This window comes from Pelophylax lessonae (genome assembly GCF_965119305.1).
Source record: "Pelophylax lessonae genome assembly, chromosome: 2".
Taxonomy (NCBI): Eukaryota; Metazoa; Chordata; class Amphibia; order Anura; family Ranidae; genus Pelophylax; species Pelophylax lessonae.
In genome coordinates, this window is record NC_138769.1 from 751,299,119 (window position 1) to 751,324,017 (window position 24,899).

Here is a 24,899-nt window from a genome sequence, read left to right on the forward strand (position 1 = left end):
ATGACCGCGTAATTGTCAGTTGAAGTCGCACAGTGCCGAATCGCAAAAAGTGGCCCAGACGTAAGACAGCAAAATCCGCCGGTGGTGAAGTGGTTAAGGACAAACAACGCTTTCCTTTTGTGAATATTGTCCTGCAACAATTTTTTATTTTTCGCAATCCTTCGACAATTAAACATAATAAATAAAACTAAACAAAAGGCATTTTACGCCATCGTTCATTGACAGACGCAGTTCTCTGATGCATATCAGTAGGGTAATACCGCCCCCTACAGGAGTAGGACACTAGGCAGAAAAAAGTTCTGGCTCCACCTATGGGCAGTCCCGGAGGGTACACCCTCTCTCTTCCTGCACAGGATGTCAGTTTTAATCTTAGGAGTAAGGACCTCGTTCCTTGCTGGGATCTTTAGTCCTGGCATAAAAGTATTTTTTTATGTAGATTTTTTTAGCTAGCCTTTTTCTCCGGAATTTTTTCCTGTAAGATCTTCAAGCAACTATGCCGGGCTGGGCGACGGGCTGGATCTCTATATCCAGTGGTCACCCCAGTCTGGCCAGCGAGCGCATGTAGGTCTTAGCTCTGCGCTGGGTCGGCCGCGACATAGTCCTACTGGACGGGGGACTGGCCCCGCGAGTTAAACGTCTTGCCAGGATGCACACGACAGGGTCTAGACTTATGTCACAGCGTTCCTATTTAGCCATTAGCCCCCCCCACTTAGGTGGCATGGGGTCCTGTCAGGAGATGGCGCCTGCCTGTGTTCCTGGTATGGTGAGTAAACGTTCCCCTCTTCCCTGCCAGATTTTGGGGTGGACGTGGGCCCCTCCCTGGGATGGTCGGACCCTCACACTCCTGGGTTTCCCTCTATCCTGTTGTGACAACCCCCCTCCACGTGGGGGACTGTTTGGACCTACCTGGGGCTGGGACCTCTTTTGCAGGCCGCATGGGCTGGGGAGTGCGCCGTCCGCAGCACTCGATCGATCGATCGTGCGGGGCCTTGGTGAGGTTCCTACAGCTGGATGGTGTAGATGGCCTGGCGGGGGGTCCCACTGTGGGTCCCAATTCCCGCACCTGGCTGCCATTTTCTTGTAGCCTCCGTCTGCCTCTATGGCGGTGGCCATCTCGGTACACCCATTTTCGGCCATTTTGCGGTGGATTTTTTGCTGTGAAGGCTGGTGGGAGTGCCTGGAGGCATTCTTTTCGTTGGTGGAGCCCCTTCCTTAACTCCGGGCAGTTCCCTTGCTCACTTCCTTTCATTGAGCCACCGCTGAGACCCTCCTAGCCTGATTGCTTCCTGGGGACAGTGAGTTACTGAGGGTTGTCTCTCTCTCTCTCTCTGGGGGTTAATTAGCATGTGCCTGACCTCCGGAGGGCGCTGTAGCGCTGTGGGGCCACTTCTTTTTAAAAACAAAGAAAAAAAATATAATTTTTTGTCATTTTTGGCAAATTTTGCTGGCAGGTTCCTCAGGTTCCGTAAGGACCCTGCAGGCCATGTGTCCCCACCTGACCCCCTCACGGAGGCCACAGGGCCTTCCGGATCACCACTGTCCATCAATGCATTTTCGGCGGTTCAGGAAGCATTTGGGCTCGGGTGGAGGTGCACTGAAACGTTTTCTCCACCTACCCCTGCCTCATCTGATGTCTCGGATTCTGAGTCTGACTCAGCCGCCGCAAACATGGGCCTCCCTGCTCGGTCTGTTACCTCGCCCCTTGTCTCCTCGGATGATGAGGATGCAGAGGCGTACCTAGGGTCTCCAGCGCCCTTGGCGAGAAGCTGTATCGCCCCCCCCAAGAGAGAGAGGGTTCGACAGAGAGAGAGGGGTTTTGACAGAGAGAGACAAGGGGGGGTTGACAGAGAGAGAGAGAGAGAGGGGGTGACAGAGAGAGAGGGGGGTGACAGGGACGGGGGGTGACAGGGACAGGGGGGAGGATGATAGGGACAGAGGGGGGTGACAGGGACAGAGGGGGGTGACAGGGAGAGAGAGAGGGTGACAGGGAGGGACAGAGGGTGGATGACAGGGACAGGGGGTGACAGGGACAGAGGGGGGTGAAAGGGAGAGAGAGGGGGTGACAGGGAGGGACAGAGGGGGGGTGACAGGGACAGAGGGGGGTGACAGGGACAGGGGGATGACAGGGACAGAGGGGGGTAACAGGGACAGAGAGGGGGTGACAGTGAGAGAGAAGAGGTGACAGGGACAGGGGGGATGACAGGGACAGAGGGGGGTGACAGGAACAGAGGGGGTGACAGGGACAGAGGGGGGTGACAGGGGGTGACAGGGACAGAAGGGGGGGGGTGACAGGAAAAGAGGGATTTGACAGGAACGGCGGGTGACAGGGACAGGGGTGTGATAGGAACAGAGGGAGGGGTGACAGGGACAGAGGGGATGACAGGGACAGGGGGGGTGACAGGAACAGGGGAGGTGACAGGAACAGAGGGGGTGACAGGAACAGAGGAGGGGGGTGACAGGGACAGAGGGGGGTGACAGGGACAAAGGGGGGTGACAGGAACAGAGGCGGGGTGACAGGAACAGAGGGGGGTGACAGGAACAGAGGGAGGGTGACAGGAACAGAGGGGGGTGACAGGGACAGAGGGGGGTGACAGGGACAGAGGGGGTGACAGGGACAGAGGGGGTGACAGGGACCAAAGGATGTTGACAGGAACAGAGGGGGGTGACAGGGACAGAGGGGGTGACAGGAACAGAGGGGGAGGTGACAGGGACAGAGGGGGGGTGACAGGGACAGGGGTGACAGGAACAGAGGGGGTGACAGGGACAGAGGGGGGTGACAGGGGGTGACAGGGACAGAAGGGGGGGTGACAGGAAAAGAGGGATTTGACAGGAACGGCGGGTGACAGGGACAGGGGTGTGATAGGAACAGAGGGAGGGGTGACAGGGACAGAGGGGTGACAGGGACAGGGGGGGGTGACAGGGACAGGGGGGGTGACAGGAACAGAGGGGGTGACAGGAACAGAGGAGGGGGGTGACAGGGACAGAGGGGGGGTGACAGGGACAAAGGGGGGTGACAGGAACAGAGGGGGGTGACAGGAACAGAGGGAGGGTGACAGGAACAGAGGGGGGTGACAGGGACAGAGGGGGGTGACAGGGACAGAGGGGGGTGACAGGGACAGAGGGGGTGACAGGGACAGAGGGGGTGACAGGGACCAAAGGGTGTTGACAGGAACAGAGGGGGGTGACAGGGACAGAGGGGGTGACAGGAACAGAGGGGGAGGTGACAGGGACAGAGGGAGGGTGACAGGGACAGGGGTGACAGGGACAGAGGGGGTGACAGGGAAAGAGGGGGTGACAGGGACAGAGGGGGGTGACAGAGTGAGAGAGGAGGTGACAGGGTGAGAGGGGGGTGACAGGGAGAGGGGGGGGTGATAGGAACAGAGGGGGGGGTGACAGGGACAGAGGGGGTTGACAGGGTGACAGGGAGAGAGGGGGTGAAAGGAACAGAGGGGGGGGTGACAGGGACAGAGGGGGGTGACAGGGTGAGGGGGGGTGAAAGGGAGAGAGGTGGTTCTCTGGTCACCTTGTCCTGAGAGTGGAGAGGAGAGGAGTGGAGGTTGAATGTGCTGGTCGGGGGTACAGGCCGTGACACCCTCATTGCATTCTCCAACCCCAGCCTGTCGCTGCTGGAGCCGATTATTGATGTCATGGTCATGTGACCACTGACTGGCTTCATGTGTGGGCGGAGACAGAGCTCCGGAGAGCCCGCACTGACGCCGCCTGCAGATGACACAGTGGCAGGCTCCTGGATTGGAGCTGCACGCTGCCTGGGGGCACCGGGGGCGCAGGCTGAGCGGAGGGCACAAAATCCCTGCTAACACTGACAATTTTTTTGCGCCGCCCCCCCTCGGCCTGTGCCCCTGGTGGGTGCCGGTGTGGCCATCCCCATGGTACACCCCTGTGATACAGGCGTTGGTGGATGCACTGGTTGTTTTGGTGCGTGACACCCTGCGATTTGGAGGACGCAGGTAGCATCTGGCACTCACATGCCATCCGGAGCAGCTTATTTTGCTAACATGCTCCTGTAGGATGGGACCATCTGAGATGTTCCCCTGGGGTGTCTAAGTGGTTGCTAGACGTTACCCTTTTGGGGAGTCTCTGGTACAGAGGACTGTTCCGCCTTTGGTGGACGTACGGTCTCTAGGCTGAATAGGACTACTGTTGTTCTGGAGGTGGAATCCTCGTCCTTTAAGAACTTGGGGGACAGGATGGTGCGGGCTGTGGCTCGCGATTTGAGCAGTGTTCATGTTTGCCCTTGCCACGCAGACTCTGCCTGATGGGCGGAGTTCCAACGCCGTGACTTGGTGTGGGGCATGTCCCTCTTGCCCTGGGGGAGCTGTTGGACAAGCTGGTGCGGGAGCTGCAATTTGTTTGTGATGCCGCACTGGACAAGGCTCCTTTGTATGGGTCACCTTATCGGTTTTGCCGGTGGTTGTCCAGCGTATACTTGACCGGAGTGTTGGTCTGCGGATCAAACTTCTAAGAAGGTCTTAATGGATCTCCCTTTTCAGGGGGATCGTCTGTTTGGCGCTGCCCTGAATGACATTATATCAGGGTCTCACAGGGGGAAGAGTGCTTTTATTCCACAGGCTAACAAGGGTAAGGGCCTTCGTCTCAGACGGGGTTCCTCCCTTTCGGCTCACAAACAGTTTCTTCATCCCTCGGTGACAGTCGATGTGGTGAAGTCCTTCAAGACTTACACGTGTGGTTCTAAACGACCCTGGTCTGTCAAACAAGAGTTTGTTTTTTTCCATACCTGAGGAGAAGACCTACTCAGCCAGAAGATGCGTCCTCACCCATCTAGGGGGTGGGGGGTGTCCTTGCTGGTTATCGGACCTGCGGCTGGCCCGGATCCTAGAGAGAGAGGGCAGATGACAGGGAGAGAGAGCTTTGGTGACGGAGAGAGAGAGAGGGGGTGACAGGGAGTGAGAGGGGGTGACAAGGAGTGAGAGGGGGTGACAGAGAGGGAGAGAGAGGGCAGGTGACAGGGAGAGAGAGAGAGAGAAGGGGACAGGGAGAAAGAGAAAGGGGGTGACAGGCAATGAGAGGGGGGTGACAGGGAGAGTGAGAGGGGGTGACAGGGAGAGTGACAGGGGGGTGATAGGGAGAGAGAGAGGGGGGTAACGGAGAGAGAGAGAGGGGGTGACAGGGAGAGAGAGAAAGAGGAGGGTGACAGGGAGAGAGAGAGAGGGGGGCGACAGGGAGAGAGAGGAGGGTGACAGGGAGCGAGATGGGAATGACAGGGAGTGACAGGGAGTGAGAGGGGGTGACAGGGAGGGGGTGACAGGGAGTGAGGGGGGTGACAGGGAGGGAGTGACAGGGAGTGAGGGGGGTGACAGGGAGTGAGAGGGGGTGACAGGGAGAGAGAGGGGGGGTGACAGGGAGAGAGAGGGGGGGTGACAGAGAGGGAGAGAGAGAGAGAGGGCAGGTGACAGGGAGAGAGAGAGAGAGGGCAGGTGACAGGGAGAGAGAGGGGGTGACAGGGAGTGAGAGGGGGTGACAGGGAGAGTGAGAGAGGGCAGGTGACAGGGAGAGAGAGAGGGCAGGTGACAGGGAGAGAGAGAGAGAGGGGGCAGGTGACAGGGAGAGAGAGAGGGCAGGTGACAGGGAGAGAGAGGGGGTGACAGGGAGAGTGAGAGGGGGGAGAGTGATAGGGGGTGACAGAGAGGGAGAGAGAGAGAGACAGAGGGCAGGTGACAGGGAGGGAGTGAGAGGGCAGGTGACAGGGAGGGAGTGAGAAGAGGGTGACAGGCAGTGAGAGAGTGGTGACAGGGAGAGTGGGAGTGGGTGACAAGGAGAGTGATAGAGGGGTGACAGGGAGAGTGATAGGGGGTGACAGGGAGAGTGATAGGGGGGTGACAGGGAGAGTGAGAGGGGGGTGACAGGGAGAGAGAGAGAGGGGGTGACAGGGAGAGAGAGGGGGTGAAAAGGAGAGAGAGGGGGGTGACAGGGAGTAAGAGGAGTAACAGGGAGTGAGAGGGGGTGACAGGGAGTGAGGGGGGTGACAGGGAGTGAGAGGGTGGTAACAGGGAGGGGGTGACAAGGAGTGAGGGGGTGACAGGGAGTGAGAGGGGGTGACAGGGAGTGAGGGGGTGACAGGGAGTGAGAGGAGGGGGTGACCGTGAGTGAGGGGGGTGACAGGGAGTGAAGGGGGTGACAGGGAGTGAGGGGGTGACAGGGAGTGAGGGGGTGACAGGGAGTGAGAGGAGGGGGTGACCGTGAGCGAGGGGGGGTGACAGGGAGTGAAGGGGGTGACAGGGAGTGAGAGGGGGTGACAGGGAGTGAGAGGGGGTGACAGGGAGTGAGAGGGGGTGACAGGTAGTGGGGGGTGACAGGGAGTGAGGGGGGTGACAGGGAGTGAGAGGGGATGACTGGGAGTAAGGAGGGTGACAGGGAGTGAGGGGGGTGACAGGGAGTGAGAGGGGGTGACAGGGAGTGTGGGGGTGACAGTGAGTGAGAGGGGGTGACAGTGAGTGAGGGGGGTGACAGGGAGTGAAGGGGGGGACAGGGAGTGAGGGGGGTGACAGGGATGGGGTGACAGGGAGGGAGTGACAGGGAGTGAGAGGGGGTGACAGGGAGTGAGAGGGGGTGACAGGGAGTGAGAGGGGGTGACAGGGAGTGAGGGGTGACAGGGAGTGGGGGGTGACAGGGAGTGAGGGGGTGACAGGGAGGGGGTGACAGGGAGTGAGAGGGGATGACTGGGAGTAAGGGGGGGTGACAGGGAGTGAGGGTGGGTGACAGGGAGTGAGGGGGGGTGACAGGGAGTTAGAGGGGGTGACAGGGAGTGAGGGGGTGACAGGGAGTGAGAGGGGGTGACAAGGAGTGAGGGGGGTTACAGGGAGTGAGGGGGAGTGACATTGTGTGCAGTGCACCGCCCAGACACACAATGGGTAGAGGACCTCCTCCCCGGAGATCACACATACCGGTCCGCAGCGGCACACTCTCCATCCTACCTCACCGCATCCTGGCCCGGCTCCCTGCAGACACACACTCTCTCTCCCCCCCCCCCGTGAACCTGTCACCGGGCGCGCTCCCCCTCACCTCTGATCAGCACAGCAGCCGAGGGCAGCACTTGTCCACGAGCAGCCGGGTGGGCGGGGACAGCCACCTTAGAGTAGAAACACAGAGCAGGGGGCGGGGCCGGATCACAGCTGGAAATATGATGGGCGGAAGGCGAGGTAAAGAAAAGGAGGGGGCGCTGGCCGCCGGGGGCGCAGGCTGCACGGGGGAGCGGTAATACACTGCCAATATTTTTGCACCCTCAGGGCCGTCTTTTCCAATGGGCACGCCCGATGGTGGCCCGGGGGCCCCACTTGCCAAGGGGCCCCACACACAGGGTGGCAATTTACACTGTCCCCCCCCCAGGCCAGATTAGTTTACCTGGTGGTCTGAACCCCCCCCCATTGTCCGCCGGTGGCTCTGAGTCTCCGCTGCACTGGTTGCTAGGAAGGCCAGCCGACTGGCATCTAGCAACCAGTGACGTTCTGAGGAGGACGCATCATGCACAGCGGAGGAGGATCCTCCTCGTCAGCTCGTCCTCCTCTCCTCCTCGCCTAGAAGAAAGGCCCCACCCACCTCTTCCCTTCATGTGCTGTGCAGCCGTTGTGGAAGGTAATCAGACTGCTGTAGGCTGCTTGATTTCTTTTCTCTCTCTCTCTCTCTCTCTCTCTCTCTCTCTCTCTCTCTCCATCGACTGTCTGTGCCATCCTTTTCCTACCATATACATCCTCTGTGTGTGTGCCATCCTCTGTGTGCCATCCTCTGTGTGCCATGTACATCCTCTGTGTGCCACCCTTTGTGTGTGTGCCATCCTCTGTGTGTGTGCCATCCTCTGTGTGCCATGTACATTCTCTGTGCGCCATCCTCTGTGTGTGTGTGCCATCCTGTGTGCCATGTACATATTCTGTGTGCCATCCTCTGTGTGCCATGTACATCCTCTGCGTGCCATCCTCTGTGTGCCATGTACATCCTGTGTGAGCCATGTACACCCTCTGTGTGACATGTACATCCTCTGTGTACCATCCTCTATGTGCCATCCTATACTTGCCATGTACATACTCTGTCTGTGCCATCCTATACCTGCCAGGTACATCCTCTGTCTGTGCCATCCTTTACCTGCCATGTACATCCTCTGTGTGCCATCCTCTGTGTGCCATTCTATACTTGCCATGTACATCCTCTGTGCCATCCTATACCTGCCATGTACATCCTCTGTCTGTGCCATCCTATACCTGCCATGTACATCCTCTGCGCCATCCTTTACCTGCCATGTACATCCTCTGTCTGTGCCATCCTATATCTGCCATGTACATCCTCTGTCTGTGCCATCCTTTACATGCCATGTACATCCTCTTTGTGCCATCCTGTGTGTCATCCTGTGTGCCATCCTATATCTGTCCTGTACATCCTATGTGTGCCATCCTCTGTGTGCCATCCTATACCTGTCATGTACATCCTCTTGTGTGCCATCCTATATCTCCCATGTACATTCTGTGCCATGTGTCCTCCTGTACCTGTCCTGTAAGTCATCTCACTGTGCCATCCTATATCTGTTATGTACATTCTCTGTATGCCATCCTAAACCTGTCATGTGCATCCTCTGTGTGCCATCCTATACTTGTCATGTACATCCGCTGTCTCTGCCATCCTATACCTGCCATGTACATCCTCTGTGTGCCATCCTATATCTGCCATGTACATTTTCTCTCGTTGTGTTAATGTTTAACCACTGATTTTGTTGGAGGTACCAATAAATATCGCCTTATCGATAATCTGCATTTTTATTCTCATGGGTGATTGTGTAGGCGGGTCCCCAGTGCACTGCATTGCCCGGGGGCCTACAAGGCTCTTAAGATGGCACTGCCCCCCCCCCTCATCCTGTGCCCCTGGCGGGCGCCGTTCTCGCCAACCCCACGGTACGCCCCTGACTGGCACTAATGCTGGGAGTTATTATTGAGGAAACTGGCACTAATGCTGGGGGATATTATAGCATAACCTGGCACTAATGCTGGGGGTTTAGTGTTGAGGAAACTGGCACTATTGCTGGGGGTAATTGTTGAGGAAACTGGCACTAATGCTGGGGGTAATTATTGAGGAAACTGGCACTAATGCTGGGGGTAATTATTGAGGAAACTGGCACTAATGCTGGGGGTAATTATTGAGGAAACTGGCACTAATGCTGTGGGTAATTATTGAGGAAACTGGCACTAATGCTGGGGGTAATTATTGAGGAAACTGGCACTAATGCTGGGGGTAATTATTGAGGAACCTGGCACTAATGCTGGAGAATATTATAGCATAACCTGGCACTAATGCTGGGGGCTTAGTATTGAGGAAACTGGCACTAATGCTGGAGGTAATTATTGAGGAAACTGACACTAATGCTGGGGGTTATTATTGAGGAAACTGGCACTAATGCTGGGGGTTTAATTGCATAAACTGGCACTAATGCTGGGGGTTTAGTATTGAGGAAACTGGCACTAATGCTGGGGGATATTATAGCATAACCTGGCACTAATGCTGGGGGCTTAGTATTGAGGAAACTGGCACTAATGCTGGGGGTAATTATTGAGGAAACTGACACTAATGCTGGGGGTTATTATTGAGGAAACTGGCACTAATGCTGGGGGTTTAATTGCATAAACTGGCACTAATGCTGGGGGTTTAATTGCATAAACTGGCACTAATGCTGCATACATTTAATTACAAACTAGAAGACAATTGTAGCCAAGTATGCTGCTATAGTATGTTAGAAGGACATCACCTTTATTTGCTACTTTCTGATGTAGGTTGTCCAGTAGAGAAATGTCCTTCAGCCAGAAGGAGAGAGACAATGAGCTTGATAATCTCCAGGATCACAGCTCAGAGTATTGGGAATGTTGGAAGATGTAATCTGGGCCACAACGGTTTCAGTGTAATAGCCAAGCCTATGAAATACAGGCCTCAATTAAACAGGTATAGTTTTAGAAGAAGGCATATATGGAAAAGCCTGAGAAAGGATAGGGGCAGTTGGTGCCAAGTGATTGTTCAGTAGCTGTTCCTGTGAAGTCTCTAAAGAGAAGATCAGGAGTCCCTGGTGCATTCCACCGACACCTACTGAGAGACCAGGGTGCTTGGTACTTTTCTCCAGTCCAGCCCTGCTGTCCCACAGGTGGTCAGGAGTGAGTCGGCGTATCCAGCTGTCAGGGTGCCAGGAAACCAGACCACATGGAGATGCAGGTAAAATAAAGCAGTTTATTGGAGCAAACAACAATAAACACACAGCAAGAGTGAGGAGCGAGATCAGGAACAAGCCGGGGTCAAGTCCAAAAGTGGGTAGTCATCCAAGCCAGGGTCGAGTCCAGAAGCGGGTATTCATCCAAGCCAGGGTCGAGTTCAGAAGCGGGTTGTCTGCCCATGCTGGGTCGTCTGCCTATGTGGGGTCGAGAGCCAGGAGAGTCATAAGCAAAGCCTGGTCATACACTGAGGAATGCGAAGAACAGAAGGCTGGAAGCAGCAATGCACCTTGGAGCACAAACGCAAGGGCAAGGACTGCAACCCATCAGGTGATTGATATAGTCAGCTGTGCAGCATCATCACTGTGTGACACCCAGCAGCAGGCAAGTGATAATGCAATCAGAGTTTATAGGAGGCAGCAGTCTGCACATGTCAAAGATGGCTGCCATCAGGTGGGCAAGGTAAGACTTTAACACCAGCATACTTATACGGCTCAGCTCCACTGTTTATCAAGCGCCATGGGGAATCAGCGCTTCCTGCATATCGCATCCATCTAGCTTAACAGTTTTCGGGCTGCCACCGAGAGATCCTCACCATCCACACCTTGTGACCATCATGCTTCAAGGTCTGTCAGGAGAATCGGAGCACTCTACATCTCTGAGGGGCCCCTCCCCCATCATGACCTGCTGGTCTGAACCAGGAAGCTGTTGAATGGGTCTCTGACTCATCTTTGTTCTGTTATCAGGAGGAAACATACTGTAAGCACAGTGTACTTTTACCTACACATTCTCAAACCTTCTTTAACATTCCCAGCATCCAGGGCCGGATTAAGAGCATCATGGGCTTGGTGCTGAGGATTTTGAAGGGCCTTAAGGGCCGTGCCTTGGCATGCACCCAGAGGAGGAAGGGTGCAGCCATGCATGCCTAATTCAACATGGGATGCTGTCTCTGAAGCCCATAAACACATCCATGCATCGGCAACTGTCCCTCCTTGTCCGGCCTTCGTGCTGTGTGGGGAGGTTCTGAGGGAGCTGCCTGGGGAAGTGAGCATAGAAGCCAGACTTCTGTGTTTACAAGTGACAGAAGAGCGGTAACAGTGAATATGGACAACCCGGGGCCTATATTAAGGTAGGGGCCTGGAGCTGCAGCTCCAATAGCCCCTATGTTAATCTGGCCCTGCCAGCATCCTTACCAGACCCCGTTTGGCTGTTATATTGTCTTCTGCACTAGTTCTTTTCACTAGGGCAGGCCTGCTGCTCTCCACACTGAACTGCAGTTTAAAGTTGTCCATATCACTGCATGCAGATGTAACCGACATCCTCTGGAGCACCAATATTATTACGGGCCCCAATGTCAGCCGGCAGTTCATCTTCTCCCTCAATCACAGAAGTGCTTGTTTTGTACCAATAGTTAATAATACCAGTGCTCCTCAGGTGGCCTAATCCTCTTACCCCCAGTGTACCCTGGCAGCATAGCCTTTATATTGATATTACCACCCTTCTGCTGCCCATTGTCACACTACAGGTGGGGGAAGCTATTGTTTATGGCGACCTAGTTTCAGTGTGATATTTTATACCTGCATATCTATTGTAGAATTGGTTGTGATTTAAGATTTGAGACTTTTGTTTTAAACCAGTGTAAAGTTTGGCGTTATTAGCATGTGGGCTGGGCCTACTTCACCCTGCGCGTGGGGGTAACTTTCGTGATGAGCTTGCTCATCAATGCCCAGGACCAGGCAGAGACTGCGGTCATGTGAAAAGTCTAACATTAAGGCAGCTCTCCAGCTTAGAGATAAGCCTTCACTGTATGCAGTAATAAACATACAGAGACTTGTCCTGTGTCACTACACACTGTAACTTGTGATTTGCATTAGGAGGGTCATGCTGAACCTGCGCCCACTCCAGCGTATCTCTGTTGCCTCACGCCCAGTAACAGAATGGGGTCCCTGACGTATACCTAGTGTTGACCTCATGCATGCAGTTATTGCAACTACTTCACATCCCGTACCTCATGACTAGGCCATAGATCTCTGTAATGCCGGTTCAGCCCCAGTTGCTACTGGATACCGACCGCTGTGAAGGGAGCCAGAAAACGAACCCCTCACTACCAGAGGAACTGTCACCTTTACCAGGTACCACGCCTAACAACTGGTTGCTTAGTGTCTTGAACTGGGTTACCCTTAGCAACGGCATTCCTCTTCCTTGTTTGCCAAGGTAACCCTTTTGTAGTGGTGTTACTTCATACCCGAATGTGCTACAGTATACAGACCCTGGTTCTATCGATATGCCAGAACCAATATGCACTCCTTTGAGTAACTTCAGACAAGGCTCAGAACAGTTAAAGTGGCAGATGTGCACAGCGCTGGATCAAGGAATGAAGGGCGCAGGTAAATAAAGAGGGGGGGGGGTAAGGGGTGCCTTACATTGCCCATTGCCTGATGCCTAAACATTGTTTACCTTAATACGAAGGTAAGAATGTTTAGGCTTTAGAACCACTTTCATGTAACTTTACTGAAGAAGTTGCAGCATAACAGTTCAATATGAACAACTAAACTCTAAACAGTTGTGTGGCTACCCAGGCATGCCTCCATGAGTTTAGAGTCTATCTTGGCATTCTCCAGGGCTTAGATGTCTCGGAGAGTCCCGATGCAAGGAGCAGCAGCCCCAGTATCTTCGAGTGGAAACAGAACCAACCAAATCGACTACCCCAAAGTCTCCTGGACTCCAGCCTTAATCTTTTTTATTGCATAGGAGGGCTGGGTAGGACAAAAAAGCCCAGGAACTGAGCTTACAGCATTTAGCCCTTTCCCCGGCCTGGGCCAGCCACTAATTTACTAAGATCAACTTATTACAACCTGGTAACAAGCAACTGCGGTAGTGCTCCAGGTCCCTAGGCAAAGCCGTTATGATAGAAACAGAAAGTCTTTATATCTCTCAAGGCAAACAAACATTTTCAGCAGCAGCAAAAGACTGAATATCTTCCGCACAACATAAAATGAATAATAATCACATGGCCCGCTACACCCTGCCCGCAACGTCCCCCTCCCCCGACCCAAATGCCCCTCCTTTCACCCCCTCCCCCCCGGAAAATATCAATTCTTTTTTGCGGACACAAACTCACAAAGCTCTGTGTGTGTGGATGGGGTCAAGGGGGTCATTCACATGGGCGCTGTGGCCTGTACAGTGTGATTCACTGATTACTTTATGTAGCTGAAGCTGTGTGCAGGCAGCTTATGGGATGCCATGGGGACACAGCAGATGTGTGAACATAGCTGCAGATCCTACATTTGTACTATTAAAGCCACCACAGGCTCTAATTTGTATGAACACAGCCTCAGGTCCTAATTTTTATGAACACAGCCGCAGGTCCTAATTTGTATGAACACAGTCTCAGTTCCTAATTTCTATGAACACAGCCTCAGGTCCTAATTTGTATGAACACAGCTGCAGTTCCTAATTTGTATGAACACAACCACAGGTCCCAATTTGTATAAACACAGTCTCACGTCCTAATTTGTATGAACGCAACCTCAGGTCCTAATTTCTATGAACACAGCCTCGGGTCCTAATTTGTATGAACACAGTCTCAGTTCCTAATTTCTATGAACACAGCCTCAGGTCCTAATTTGTATGAACACAGCTGCAGTTCCTAATTTGTATGAACACAACCACAGGTCCCAATTTGTATAAACACAGTCTCACGTCCTAATTTCTATGAACACAGCCTCGGGTCCTAATTTGTATGAACACAGTCTCAGGTCCTAATTTGTACAAACACAGCCTCAGGTCCCAACTTCTATGAACACAACCACAGGTCCTAATTTGTATGAACACAACCTCAGGTCCTAATTTCTATGAACACAGCCTCGGGTCCTAATTTGTATGAACGCAGTCTCAGGTACTGATTTGTGCAAACACAACCTCAGGTCCTAGTTTGTATGGACACAGCCGCAGGACCTATAGTTTGTATGAACATAACTGCAGGTCCTAATTTGTATGAACACAGCCTCGTTTCCTAATTTGTAAGAACACAGCCAGAGGTCCTAAATTGTACAAACACAACCTCAGGTCCTAATTTGTATGAACACAGCCTGAGGTCATACATTGTACGAACACAGCGACAGGTCCTTATTTGTACGAACACAGCCACAGGTCCTTATTTGTACGAACACAGCCGCAGGTCCTAATTTCTATGAACACAGCCCCAGGTCCTAATTTGTATGAACACAGCCGCAGGTCCTAGTTTGTATAAACACAACGGCAGGTCCTAGTTTTTATGAACACAGCCTCAGGTCCTAATTTGTATGAACACAACCTCAGGTCCTAGTTTGTACGAACACAACCTCAGGTCCTAGTTTGTACGAACACAGCCGCAGGTCCTTCTTTGAATGAACACAGCCACAGGTATTATTAGACAGGTGTTTGAGTGAAGATGTATGACCCCAGACACAGACAGTGTGCATTCAGGGCCACTCACCTGCACCTGCAGACCTGTCAAATTAGGACTGTGGCTGTGTGTGTACAGCCTCTGTGTCCCCATGGAGTAACAGGTGACTCCAGCCACACAAAAAAACGTTATTTTTACATTGTATTGGCCAGAGTACCTGTGTGAATTTGTCTTTAGGGCTCATTAAAAACATGAGGTTGGTGGGGCAGTAAAAACCCCATAGTTAGCTGCGCTTTTACTGCCCACCAACCGCTGCTGTGTAGGGAGGAGGAGGAGCCTGCTGCCTGTGCCCAGGCTGTGTCCAGTGCAGGGATGGGAGAAGGAGTTCAGCGGCCGAGCACAGTTATGGGGGATTGTTTGATTTTGAAAGGGGCAAAACTGAAATCTGGGGGGGGGGGGTGCAGCCCACCTCAGCATCCCCCTAGATATGACCATAGCATGAATGTGTTCTCATTAACTACTTCATTTATTTATTGTTTTACTGTAAATTTATATCTGTTTTTTGGAAGTAAAAATTTAAAATCTGAAGGGGGGGGGGGGTTTGGAGAGTGCAATTTGTCTTCTTTGCCTTTTGGGTGCCAGACGACATCGACCTACACTCAATGCACATAAAATCCTGTGGGAAGAGATTTGCTGATGTGAGTGGTCTGACAACAACAGGGTCTCTTTAAAGTTGAAACTCCAGGAAATGTGGGAATGGTACAGAGAGCCCGCTGTTTACATAAAACCAGACTCCACCCATTTATTAAAAATAAATTGGAAATTAGATGTTAAAATCCTGGTGCTGCCCTTCCCTGAGCGCTGGCCTGGCGCCTCATGTACAGTATACAGGATTGTATCTCTATAGACAAAAGCCACAAAGGAATAATTTGCATGGCTCCGCCCCCTTTCCTGAAATGAATTTCTCTAATTTTGGGATAGTTGATGGAAAAAAGACACATGAACAGCTTCTGTTCCAAGAAGAAATGAAGGAAGGATTTAGTTCCACCTTAAATTCACCTTCCAACACCCCCAGCCAATCCGGTGACATTTCTCCAGAATTTCCTGATTTTTGGGAAATTAAAACTCAAATTTCAGCTCCTCTCCAAATATAGAATTAGAATAGATTTATAATGTGCCAGAGACGTTCCTCACAGTGGTGAGGTCACACAGACGGCTATGATAATTATCATCTAATGAATTCCTGGGGGAGTGCACACAGGTCAATAAATAACGGCAGCGGAGGGAGCCGGGGGTAGGAAGCCATCAAAGCTGGGACCGTGCGTACCGAGCAGGTGAGTGTCTGATGTGTATGATGTGTATGTATGATGTGTATGATGTGTATGATGTGTATGATGTGTCTGATGTGTATGATGTGTATGTATGATGTGTATGATGTGTATGATGTGTCTGATATGTATGATGAGTGGGGATTGTAGAATATCTGCGGGGACTCCAGGAGTGGGGAACATTACACACACAAGGCCGACTAGGAACAAAGACTGCAGATCTTATTAATGGCCACACACTTATAGATGTGATCATTCAATTCCATAAATCTGATCAAACTGAATAAAAACATCACAAAGTTTTTTTAATTGGTATGATTTAGTGAGCTCCATTCTTATCCACTCCTCCTCTATTCTCTCCTCCTCTATTCTCTCTATCCTTACTTCCACCTCTGTCCTCTAATCCCCTATCCTCTCCTCCTCTATCCACTCCTCCTCTATCCACTCCATCCCTATCTTCTCTATACCTATCCTCTACTCCTATCCACTCCATCACTTTTTTCTCCACCTCCGTCCTCTCCTCCTCTATCCATTCCATCCTTACCTTCTCCAACTCTTTCCTCTCCTCCTCTATCCTCTCCACCTCTATCCTCTCCTCCTCTATCCATTCCACCTCTATCCTCTCCACCTCTATCCTCTTCACCTCTATCCTCTCCACCTCTATCCTCTCCACCTCTATCCTCTCCTCCTCTATCCTCTCCACCTCTATCCTCTCCTCCTCTATCCATTCCACCTCTATCCTCTCCACCTCTATCCTCTCCTCCTCTATCCTCTCCACCTCTATCCATTCCACCTCTATCCTCTCCACCTCTATCCTCTCCACCTCTATCCTCTCCACCTCTATCCTCTCCACCTCTATCCTCTCCACCTCTATCCTCTCCACCTCTATCCTCTCCTCCTCTATCCTCTCCTCCTCTATCCTCTCCACCTCTATCCTCTCCACCTCTATCCTCTCCTCCTCTATCCTCTCCACCTCTATCCTCTCCTCCTCTATCCTCTCCACCTCTATCCTCTCCACCTCTATCCTCTCCACCTCTATCCTCTCCTCCTCTATCCTCTCCACCTCTATCCTCTTCACCTCTATCCTCTCCACCTCTATCCTCTCCTCCTCTATCCTCTCCTCCTCTATCCTCTCCACCTCTATCCTCTCCACCTCTATCCTCTCCTCCTCTATCCTCTCCTCCTCTATCCTCTCTCCTCTATCCTCTCCACCTCTATCCTCTCCACCTCTATCCTCTCCACCTCTATCCTCTCCACCTCTATCCTCTTCACCTCTATCCTCTCCACCTCTATCCTCTCCACCTCTATCCTCTCCACCTCTATCCTCTCCACCTCTATCCTCTCCACCTCTATCCTCTCCACCTCTATCCTCTCCACCTCTATCCTCTCCTCCTCTATCCTCTCCACCTCTATCCTCTCCTCCTCTATCCTCTCCACCTCTATCCTCTCATCCTCTATCCTCTCCTCCTCTATCCTCTCCTCCTCTATCCTCTCCACCTCTATCCTCTCCACCTCTATCCTCTCCACCTCTATCCTCTCCACCTCTATCCTCTCCACCTCTATCCTCTCCACCTCTATCCTCTTCTCCTTTTTCCACTTCTCCTCTATCCTCTCCACCTCTACCCTCTCCACCTCTATCCTCTCCTCCTCTATCCTCTCCTCCTCTATCCTCTCCTCCTCTATCCTCTCCTCCTCTATCCTCTCCCTCCATCCTCTCCACCACTATACTCTCCTCCTCTATCCTCTCCACCTCTATCCTCTCCTCCTCTATCCTCTCCTCCTCTATCCTCTCCACCTCTATCCTCTTCTCCCTTTTCCACTTCTCCTCTATCCTCTCCACCTCTACCTTCTCCACCTCTATCCATTCCACCTCTATCCTCTCCACCTCTATCCTCTTCACCTCTATCCTCTCCTCCTCTATCCTCTCCTCCTCTATCCTCTCCTCCTCTATCCTCTCCTCCTCTATCCATTCCACCTCTATCCTCTCCTCCTCCATCCTCTCCACCTCTATCCTCTCCTCCTCTATCCTCTCCTCCTCTATCCTCTCCTCCTCTATCCTCTCCTCCTCTATCCTCTCCTCCTCTATCCTCTCCACCTCTATCCTCTCCTCCTCTATCCTCTCCACCTCTATCCTCTCCACCTCTATCCTCTCCACCTCTATCCTCTCCACCTCTATCCTCTCCACCTCTATCCTCTCCACCTCTATCCTCTCCTCCTCTATCCTCTTCTCCTTTTTCCACTTCTCCTCTATCCTCTCCACCTCTACACCTCTATCCTATCCTCCTCTATCCTCACCACTATCCTCTCCCAACCACTATACTCTCCTCCTCTATCCTCTCCACCTCTATCCTCTCCACCTCTATCCTCTCCACCTCTATCCTCTCCACCTCTATCCTCTCCACCTCTATCCTCTCCTCCTCTATCCTCTCCACCTCTATCCTCTCCACCTCTATCCTCTCTCCTCTATCCTCTCCTCCTCTATCCTCTCCACCCTTTCCTCTTATCCCTTTCCTCTCCACCTCTATCCTCTCCTCCTCTATCCCTCTCCCATCCTCCACCTATCCTCCTCCACCTCTATCCTCTCCTCCTCTTTCCTCTCACCTCTATCTTAACCCTATCCTCTCCTCCTCATATCCTCTCCTCCTCTATACTCTCCACCTCTATCCTCTCCTCCCTCTATCCTCTCCACCTCTATCCTCTTCTCCCTTTTCCACTTCTCCTCTATCCTCTCCACCTCTCCACCTCTACCCTCTCCACCTCTACCCTCTCCACCTCTACCCTCTCCACCTCTACCCTCTCCACCTCTATCTTCTCCACCTCTATCCTCTCCACCTCTATCCTTTCCACCTCTATCCTTTCCACCTCTATCCTCTCCACCTCTATCCTCTCCTCCTCTATCCTCTCCTCCTCTATCCTCTCCTCCTCTATCCTCTCCACCTCTATCCTCTTCTCCCTTTTCCTCTCCACCTCTATCCTCTCCTCCTCTATCCTCTCCTCCTCTATCCTCTCCACCTCTATCCTCTCCACCTCTATCCTCTCCACCTCTATCATCTCCTCCTCTATCCTCTCCTCCTCTATCCTCTCCTCCTCTATCCTCTCCTCCTCTATCCTCTCCTCCTCTATCCTCTCCTCCTCTATCCTCTCCACCTCTATCCTCTCCTCCTCTATCCTCTCCACCTCTATCCTCTTCTCCCTTTTCCACTTCTCCTCTATCCTCTCCACCTCTCCACCTCTACCCTCTCCACCTCTACCCTCTCCACCTCTACCCTCTCCACCTCTACCCTCTCCACCTCTATCCTCTCCACCTCTATCCTCTCCACCTCTATCCTTTCCACCTCTATCCTTTCCACCTCTATCCTCTCCACCTCTATCCTCTCCACCTCTATCCTCTCCACCTCTATCCTTTCCACCGCTATCCTCTCCACCTCTATCCTCTCCACCTCTATCCTCTCCACCTCTATCCTCTCCTCCTCTATCCTCTCCACCTTTATCCTCTCCTCCTTTATCATCTCCTCCTCTATCCTCTCCTCCTCTATCCTCTCCACCTCTATCCTCTCCTCCTCTATCCTCTCCACCTCTATCCTCTCCACCTCTATCCAATCCATCCTTACCTTCTCTACCTCTGTCCTCTCCTCCTCTATCCTCTCCTCCTCTATCCTCTCCTCCTCTTTCCTCTCCTCCTCTATCCACTCCACCTCTATCCACTCCACCTCTATCCTCTCCATCCTTATCTTCTCTACCCCTATCCACTATGCTGGGGCAGAGCAATTTGCTCATCCTTAAACATCAGTGCCTGACCTCACAAATGCGCTTCTGGAAGAATGGTGAAACATTCCCATAGACACTCCTAAACCTTGTGGACGGCCTTCCCAGAAGAGTTGAAGCTGTTATAGCTGCAAAGGGTGGAGCCAACTCAATATTGAACCCTACGGACTAAGACTGGGATGACATTAAAGTTCATGTGTGTGTAAAGGCCGGCGTCCCAATACTTTTGACAATATATAGTGTATCTATCAATGGCATTAAAACAGCAGTCCTTGTTTTTCTAAGCCCCCCCAGTGTTGTCACACTGTTGACAGGGATGTCTTTAGATGACTTAGGGCCCGTTCACACCAGTATTGCACAAGAATGCAGCAGGTGTTCCTGTGTGATTCCCGCACAATCCTGTGTGGTGCATTTTAATAGGCCATTGACTTGAGCTGCAAAATGCACTGGGCCATGGGAAAAGTAGTGCTTGAACTCATTTTAAATAGGCACTGCCGTGGGGTGCTCTGTGGTGTGCGTTCCACACTGCATCATCAAAGGTGCTGATTGTCATAGCTGTTGCAGGTTGCCCCTGATAACATGGCACTGCACAACCTGGAAAACACAGACGGGGACCCCTGATGACATGAGAAGAACATGGTGGTGCAGGACCAGATGTGCTGCTGTAGAGCTGTGGACCCCAAGGAAACACTGCTAGACCACCAGGTGTGTGAGTGTGGTTTCTCCCCATAACCCAGCCATAAAAGTAAGGGGGGAATAGGATGGGGGTGAAGTTCCTCTATTCTGCCACAGATCCCTCAACAAAGATGGCCTCCCACAATGTAAAAAGGTAATTGAGTGCCCCTGTCATGATCGGGGGTCAGGCTCGGAGACCAGTAGCTATAGCAGTAGAAAGGGTCCCTCCAACCAGCTAGATAAGTGCAAAAGCAGGTCACCTTGGCAGATGTTCACCCAAAAGTCTAAGCACTAACTGGTCTTCACCCGAGGTCCTGATGGTGGGGATGGGTTCTGCTGTATGTTAGTACCAGGTTGCAGTCCTCAGGATTGCCCCACCAGGAGGGGAGCAAGCTGGGGGACAGTAGTAGATATAGCAGGTTGGCATCAAGCAGAAGCACAGTCAGTAAAAAGGCCAACGTTTAGGAACAAGTGGTTGCAAGCTGGGATCAAGCGGAAGCCAGGGAAAAGGTCAGCAATAAGCGGTAGCAGAGATAAAGAAAGCTGCAGGTACATAAAGCAGTAAGATATCAGCTGGAGAGAGCACAATAATCTTGCGAACAGGAAGTGCAGAGACTTACTGTAAATCAGGAAGTTCAGGGAGGAGCAAAGAGTCCAAGGTTCACCAGAAACAAGATACAAAGCAAGATTGTCCTAGTAGATTCGACAGGGAGCTGTCCAGCATCTCAGGTGGCTCAACAAGAAGAGCTACAGCCAGATACCACAGGGGTCCCATGTTCAGATCCAGACCCTTACAGCCCCCTTTATTCAGAAAAGTGTTCTTGATGTTGGAACTAGGGATGATCGAACTTTTGAAAAGATTGGTTCGACCAGAACACCCGAACTTCCCGAAAGTTCGGCCCGGATTTCAGAACCCCATTGAAATCAAAGGGACCCGAACTTCGGTAATCAAAAAACACCATTTTGAAGCCATAAAACCCAATAAATGCCCCTAAAATGTGCCTAGGGGACTATTAATCACACAAAAAAAGTTCTTAAAAATTGTCATTTTTGATAGAGACTTAGAGAGCCAATTATTGAAAAAATTATTGAAAAAAAAAAAATGAGATTTCTTTGGATTTAGTGTGTGGGGGGTCTAAAAAGTGTAAAAAAATGCCCCAAAAAAATGCCTGCGACAAAAACGCCTAGGTGTGTTGTTGCAGGCGTTTTTTTTTTGGGCATTTTTTGGGTGTCTTTGGAGGCAGGCATAACATCTGAACTTGTGTATAGGGGTATATATACACACACACTTATATGTATTTATACACATACACACATATAGGTGTGATAGCAGCGAAGTCCTATGCCTGTTAATAATTTCATTTGCGCAGCCATAGGGTTCTGCTACTTTCACACCTATATGTGTGTATGTGTATATATACATACATGTGTGTGTGTATATATACCCCTACACAGAAATTCAGATGTCATGCCTGCCTCCAAACACGTCCACAAAATAGCCCAATAAAACGCCTGCAACAAAAACGGCCAGGTGTGAAAGGAGCGAAGCCACTACCCTGCTCTACTGCAATTCTAATAGAAACAATCTTTTCTCTATAGCCGTCACCCTGACATGGAAGGGTTTGGTCACCCTGCCATAGCAGTCAGAGTCAGTTCACCCTACACTACACTATGGTCCCCTGACACTTAACACTTTCCCTACAGAAACTAGATTATTAAATCTAACTATAGTGGTATATAGTACCCTAACTACACTAGATATCCCTTTCCTCACACTAATAATTGCTAAATGACACTTTTGAAGCAGAAGTAACAGAACTGCTTCCACTCTCTTCCATGTCCCTGTATTACAATGTTAGAGATTTGGCGGGGCTATCTTATATACTGGGGGGCGTATTCACTACTGATTGGCCTCTGGACCCCCTAGTCACTCCAATCACATTTTACTGATGGTTCTGGTCCAATCACAGGCTTTTAAAGCCCAGTTCCTGTCCCATTGAATTTTGGTCGGTTTTGGTTGCCGAATTCAGAACTTTTTCAGCAAAAAGTTTGAAATTCGGCCGAATTTCGAACAGTCAATGTTCGGGTCAAACCGAAGGTCGACCCGAACCGTTCGATCATCCCTAGTTGGAACATACAGTAGTGTAACTGTGATGTCATGGTGTGGCATATGAAGGAGTATGTCATCACCATCCTGACATAATAAAGTAGGTCACTCCCATTGGCACATTCTATAGATGTTAAGGTGCAAATTACTGATTGACCATGTTATTTAAAGTGGAGTTCCGGCCTCAGGGGTGAAATTTAGATAAAAATACCCCCAGGACAGTCAGGGCTAGTACATTCCACAATGGATAGCCTCTGAACTGTCCCGGGTCGCACTTACCTTTTAGAAGAAATACTTCCTTGAAAATGTCTTCTCCAGCGCTGCCATCTCGGATGTGGGCAGCTGAAGCCAGCGCGTCCTCTTCTGTGTCCTCTTCTGTGTCCTCTTCCGTGTCCTCTTCCGTGTCCTCTTCCGTGTCCTCTTCCGTGTCCTCTTCCGTGTCCTCTTCCGTGTCCTCTTCCGTGTCCTCTTCCGTGTCCTCTTCCGTGTCCTCTTCCGTGTCCTTTTTTGTCCCACAATGCACTGCACCGGCCCCGCCGTCACTTCCGGGGCAGGCGCGTTATCCCTGCACAGCTTCTGGGCATGCCCAGAAGCTGTTTAGCAGGGAATGACGCGCCTGCTCCGGAAATGACGAGCGGGGCCGGTGCAGGCGCATTGATTCCTGGGAGCGATGACATTCAGCTCCCAGGAATCAATGCAAGGAGGAAGTGACGGCGCGGGCCGCGGCCGCAGAGGGAGGAAGAGGAAGAAAGGTGAGTATATTTTCTTCAATATCAAGGTAAGTAAACAAAAAAAAAATTGTGATTATTCATTTCTTTTTCAGGTGACACTCACCGAGCGGATGGCCCAAAGTCAATTTTGAGGCCGTAACTCTGCTTTTAAGCTGATCTACAGGCAAATATAAGGATATCCCATTAAAATATAATACAATTTATTCTTAAACTAACCTTGTGTAGCTCAAACCCTTCAAACAGCTGAGGGTCACAAAGGGAGACTGGGCGTATCACCTCTAGCCCATAATACGGGGGATTTGCCTGTTTTAACTGTCCTTATTTATTTGCTCAGAAAACTAAGCTAAGAAATATTCTGCTTTTTCAGGTTAAAAAATGGAACTCATCAACCTGATAAGACTAAGTCCAGGTCAGAACATCTCCCTTTCCTTCAGCGAATTCATCCTGTACCCATTTCCTGGAGTAACCAATCACAGACAGATCCTGGTCCTCCCATTCTTCTCCACCTACAGTGCCATTGTTGTCTTAAACTTTATAATTTCTTATACGGTGTGGTGGGAGAAGAGTCTCCACACTCCCATGTATATCCTGATTGCTCTTCTTCTGGTTCTAAATATTATTGGCACAACTGCGGTCGTTCCCCTGATGATACAGAGCTTGTTGGGACAAAACAAGGTTTCCTTCTCAGCATGTCTGTCCCAGATGTTCTTTGTCTACTCTACTACCATGTTCAAGTCCATTGTGCTCCTGTTAATGGCCTTTGACCGGTATATAGCGATCTGCAGACCACTACGCTACCACAACATTATTAACCGGAGCTCTCTGGTCCAGGTGTGGATGGTTGGGTTGGCTAGGAATTGTCTTCTTGTGTTGCTACTTGTATTTCTGGCATCAAGAGCTCAGTACTGCAAATCCAACATCATTCCGAACTTTGTGTGCGAATATGGGGTCCTTCTCAGCTTGGCCTGTGGAGAAGTCTTCAAAATCCAGATGGTAGGCTTTATGGTGAGGATGGGTGTCACCTTATCCGATGTCACCATCCTCTTGGTCTTCTATGTGAAAGTTCTCAGGGTGGCCATGAAGATAGCAGCTGGTAGCGCACGGGGCAAAGCCTTGAACACATGTGGGAATCATCTGCTTGTAGCTCTTACTGTTTATTTATGCGGGATTTTATCTTCTATCTTCTACAAGGTAGAGGAGTCCGTGTCCTATGACTTTCAGAACCTCTCCAGTGCCATCTATTTCCTGTTCCCAGCCATTGCCAACCCAGTTATTTATGGGTTGAGGGTAACTGAAATTAAGGACAGTTTGATGAAGCCCTGGAAAAAGAAAACCTCAGAAAGTTTAAATAACGTCTGATGAGTCTGCTAAATGTTTGTGTGTTCCTTATCAGAAGGTATCAGTTGATTATTTTATTAAATAATAAATTTTAAATAAAGAACAATGTTACTGTGCATTAATGCAGAATTCGTATCTCCAGTCTGCTTCTCTAAGTCAGCCAGAAAAAATGTAGCTTTCCCCATCAACAGATTTAAACTTTTCCTGGTGCCTTCAAGGTATGGGCAGGCCACATAATGGAGGTATAACCCTTTCAGGGTGTTCTCACACTAGATAATGGAGTTATAATTGCCTCCAAAGTGTTTACAGGCAAGATGAGTATGTAGGCTAGATGATGGGGGTATAACTCCTTCA

At 51.1% G+C, this 24,899-nt stretch overlaps 1 protein-coding gene across 1 annotated transcript in view; it reads left to right on the top strand.

The window, feature by feature from the left end:
* The window catches only part of LOC309548399 (uncharacterized protein), a gene marked incomplete at both ends in the record, with an annotated part of 72,683 nt that extends 48,117 nt beyond the window's left edge, over nucleotides 1-24,566 (top strand). Inside the window, one exon of the mRNA XM_082248338.1 lies at nucleotides 23,862-24,566. Within this exon, the coding sequence (XP_082104464.1) occupies nucleotides 23,862-24,566 (705 nt within the window). The remainder of the gene's footprint in view (nucleotides 1-23,861) is intronic.
* Nucleotides 24,567-24,899: the final 333 nt, after the last annotated feature.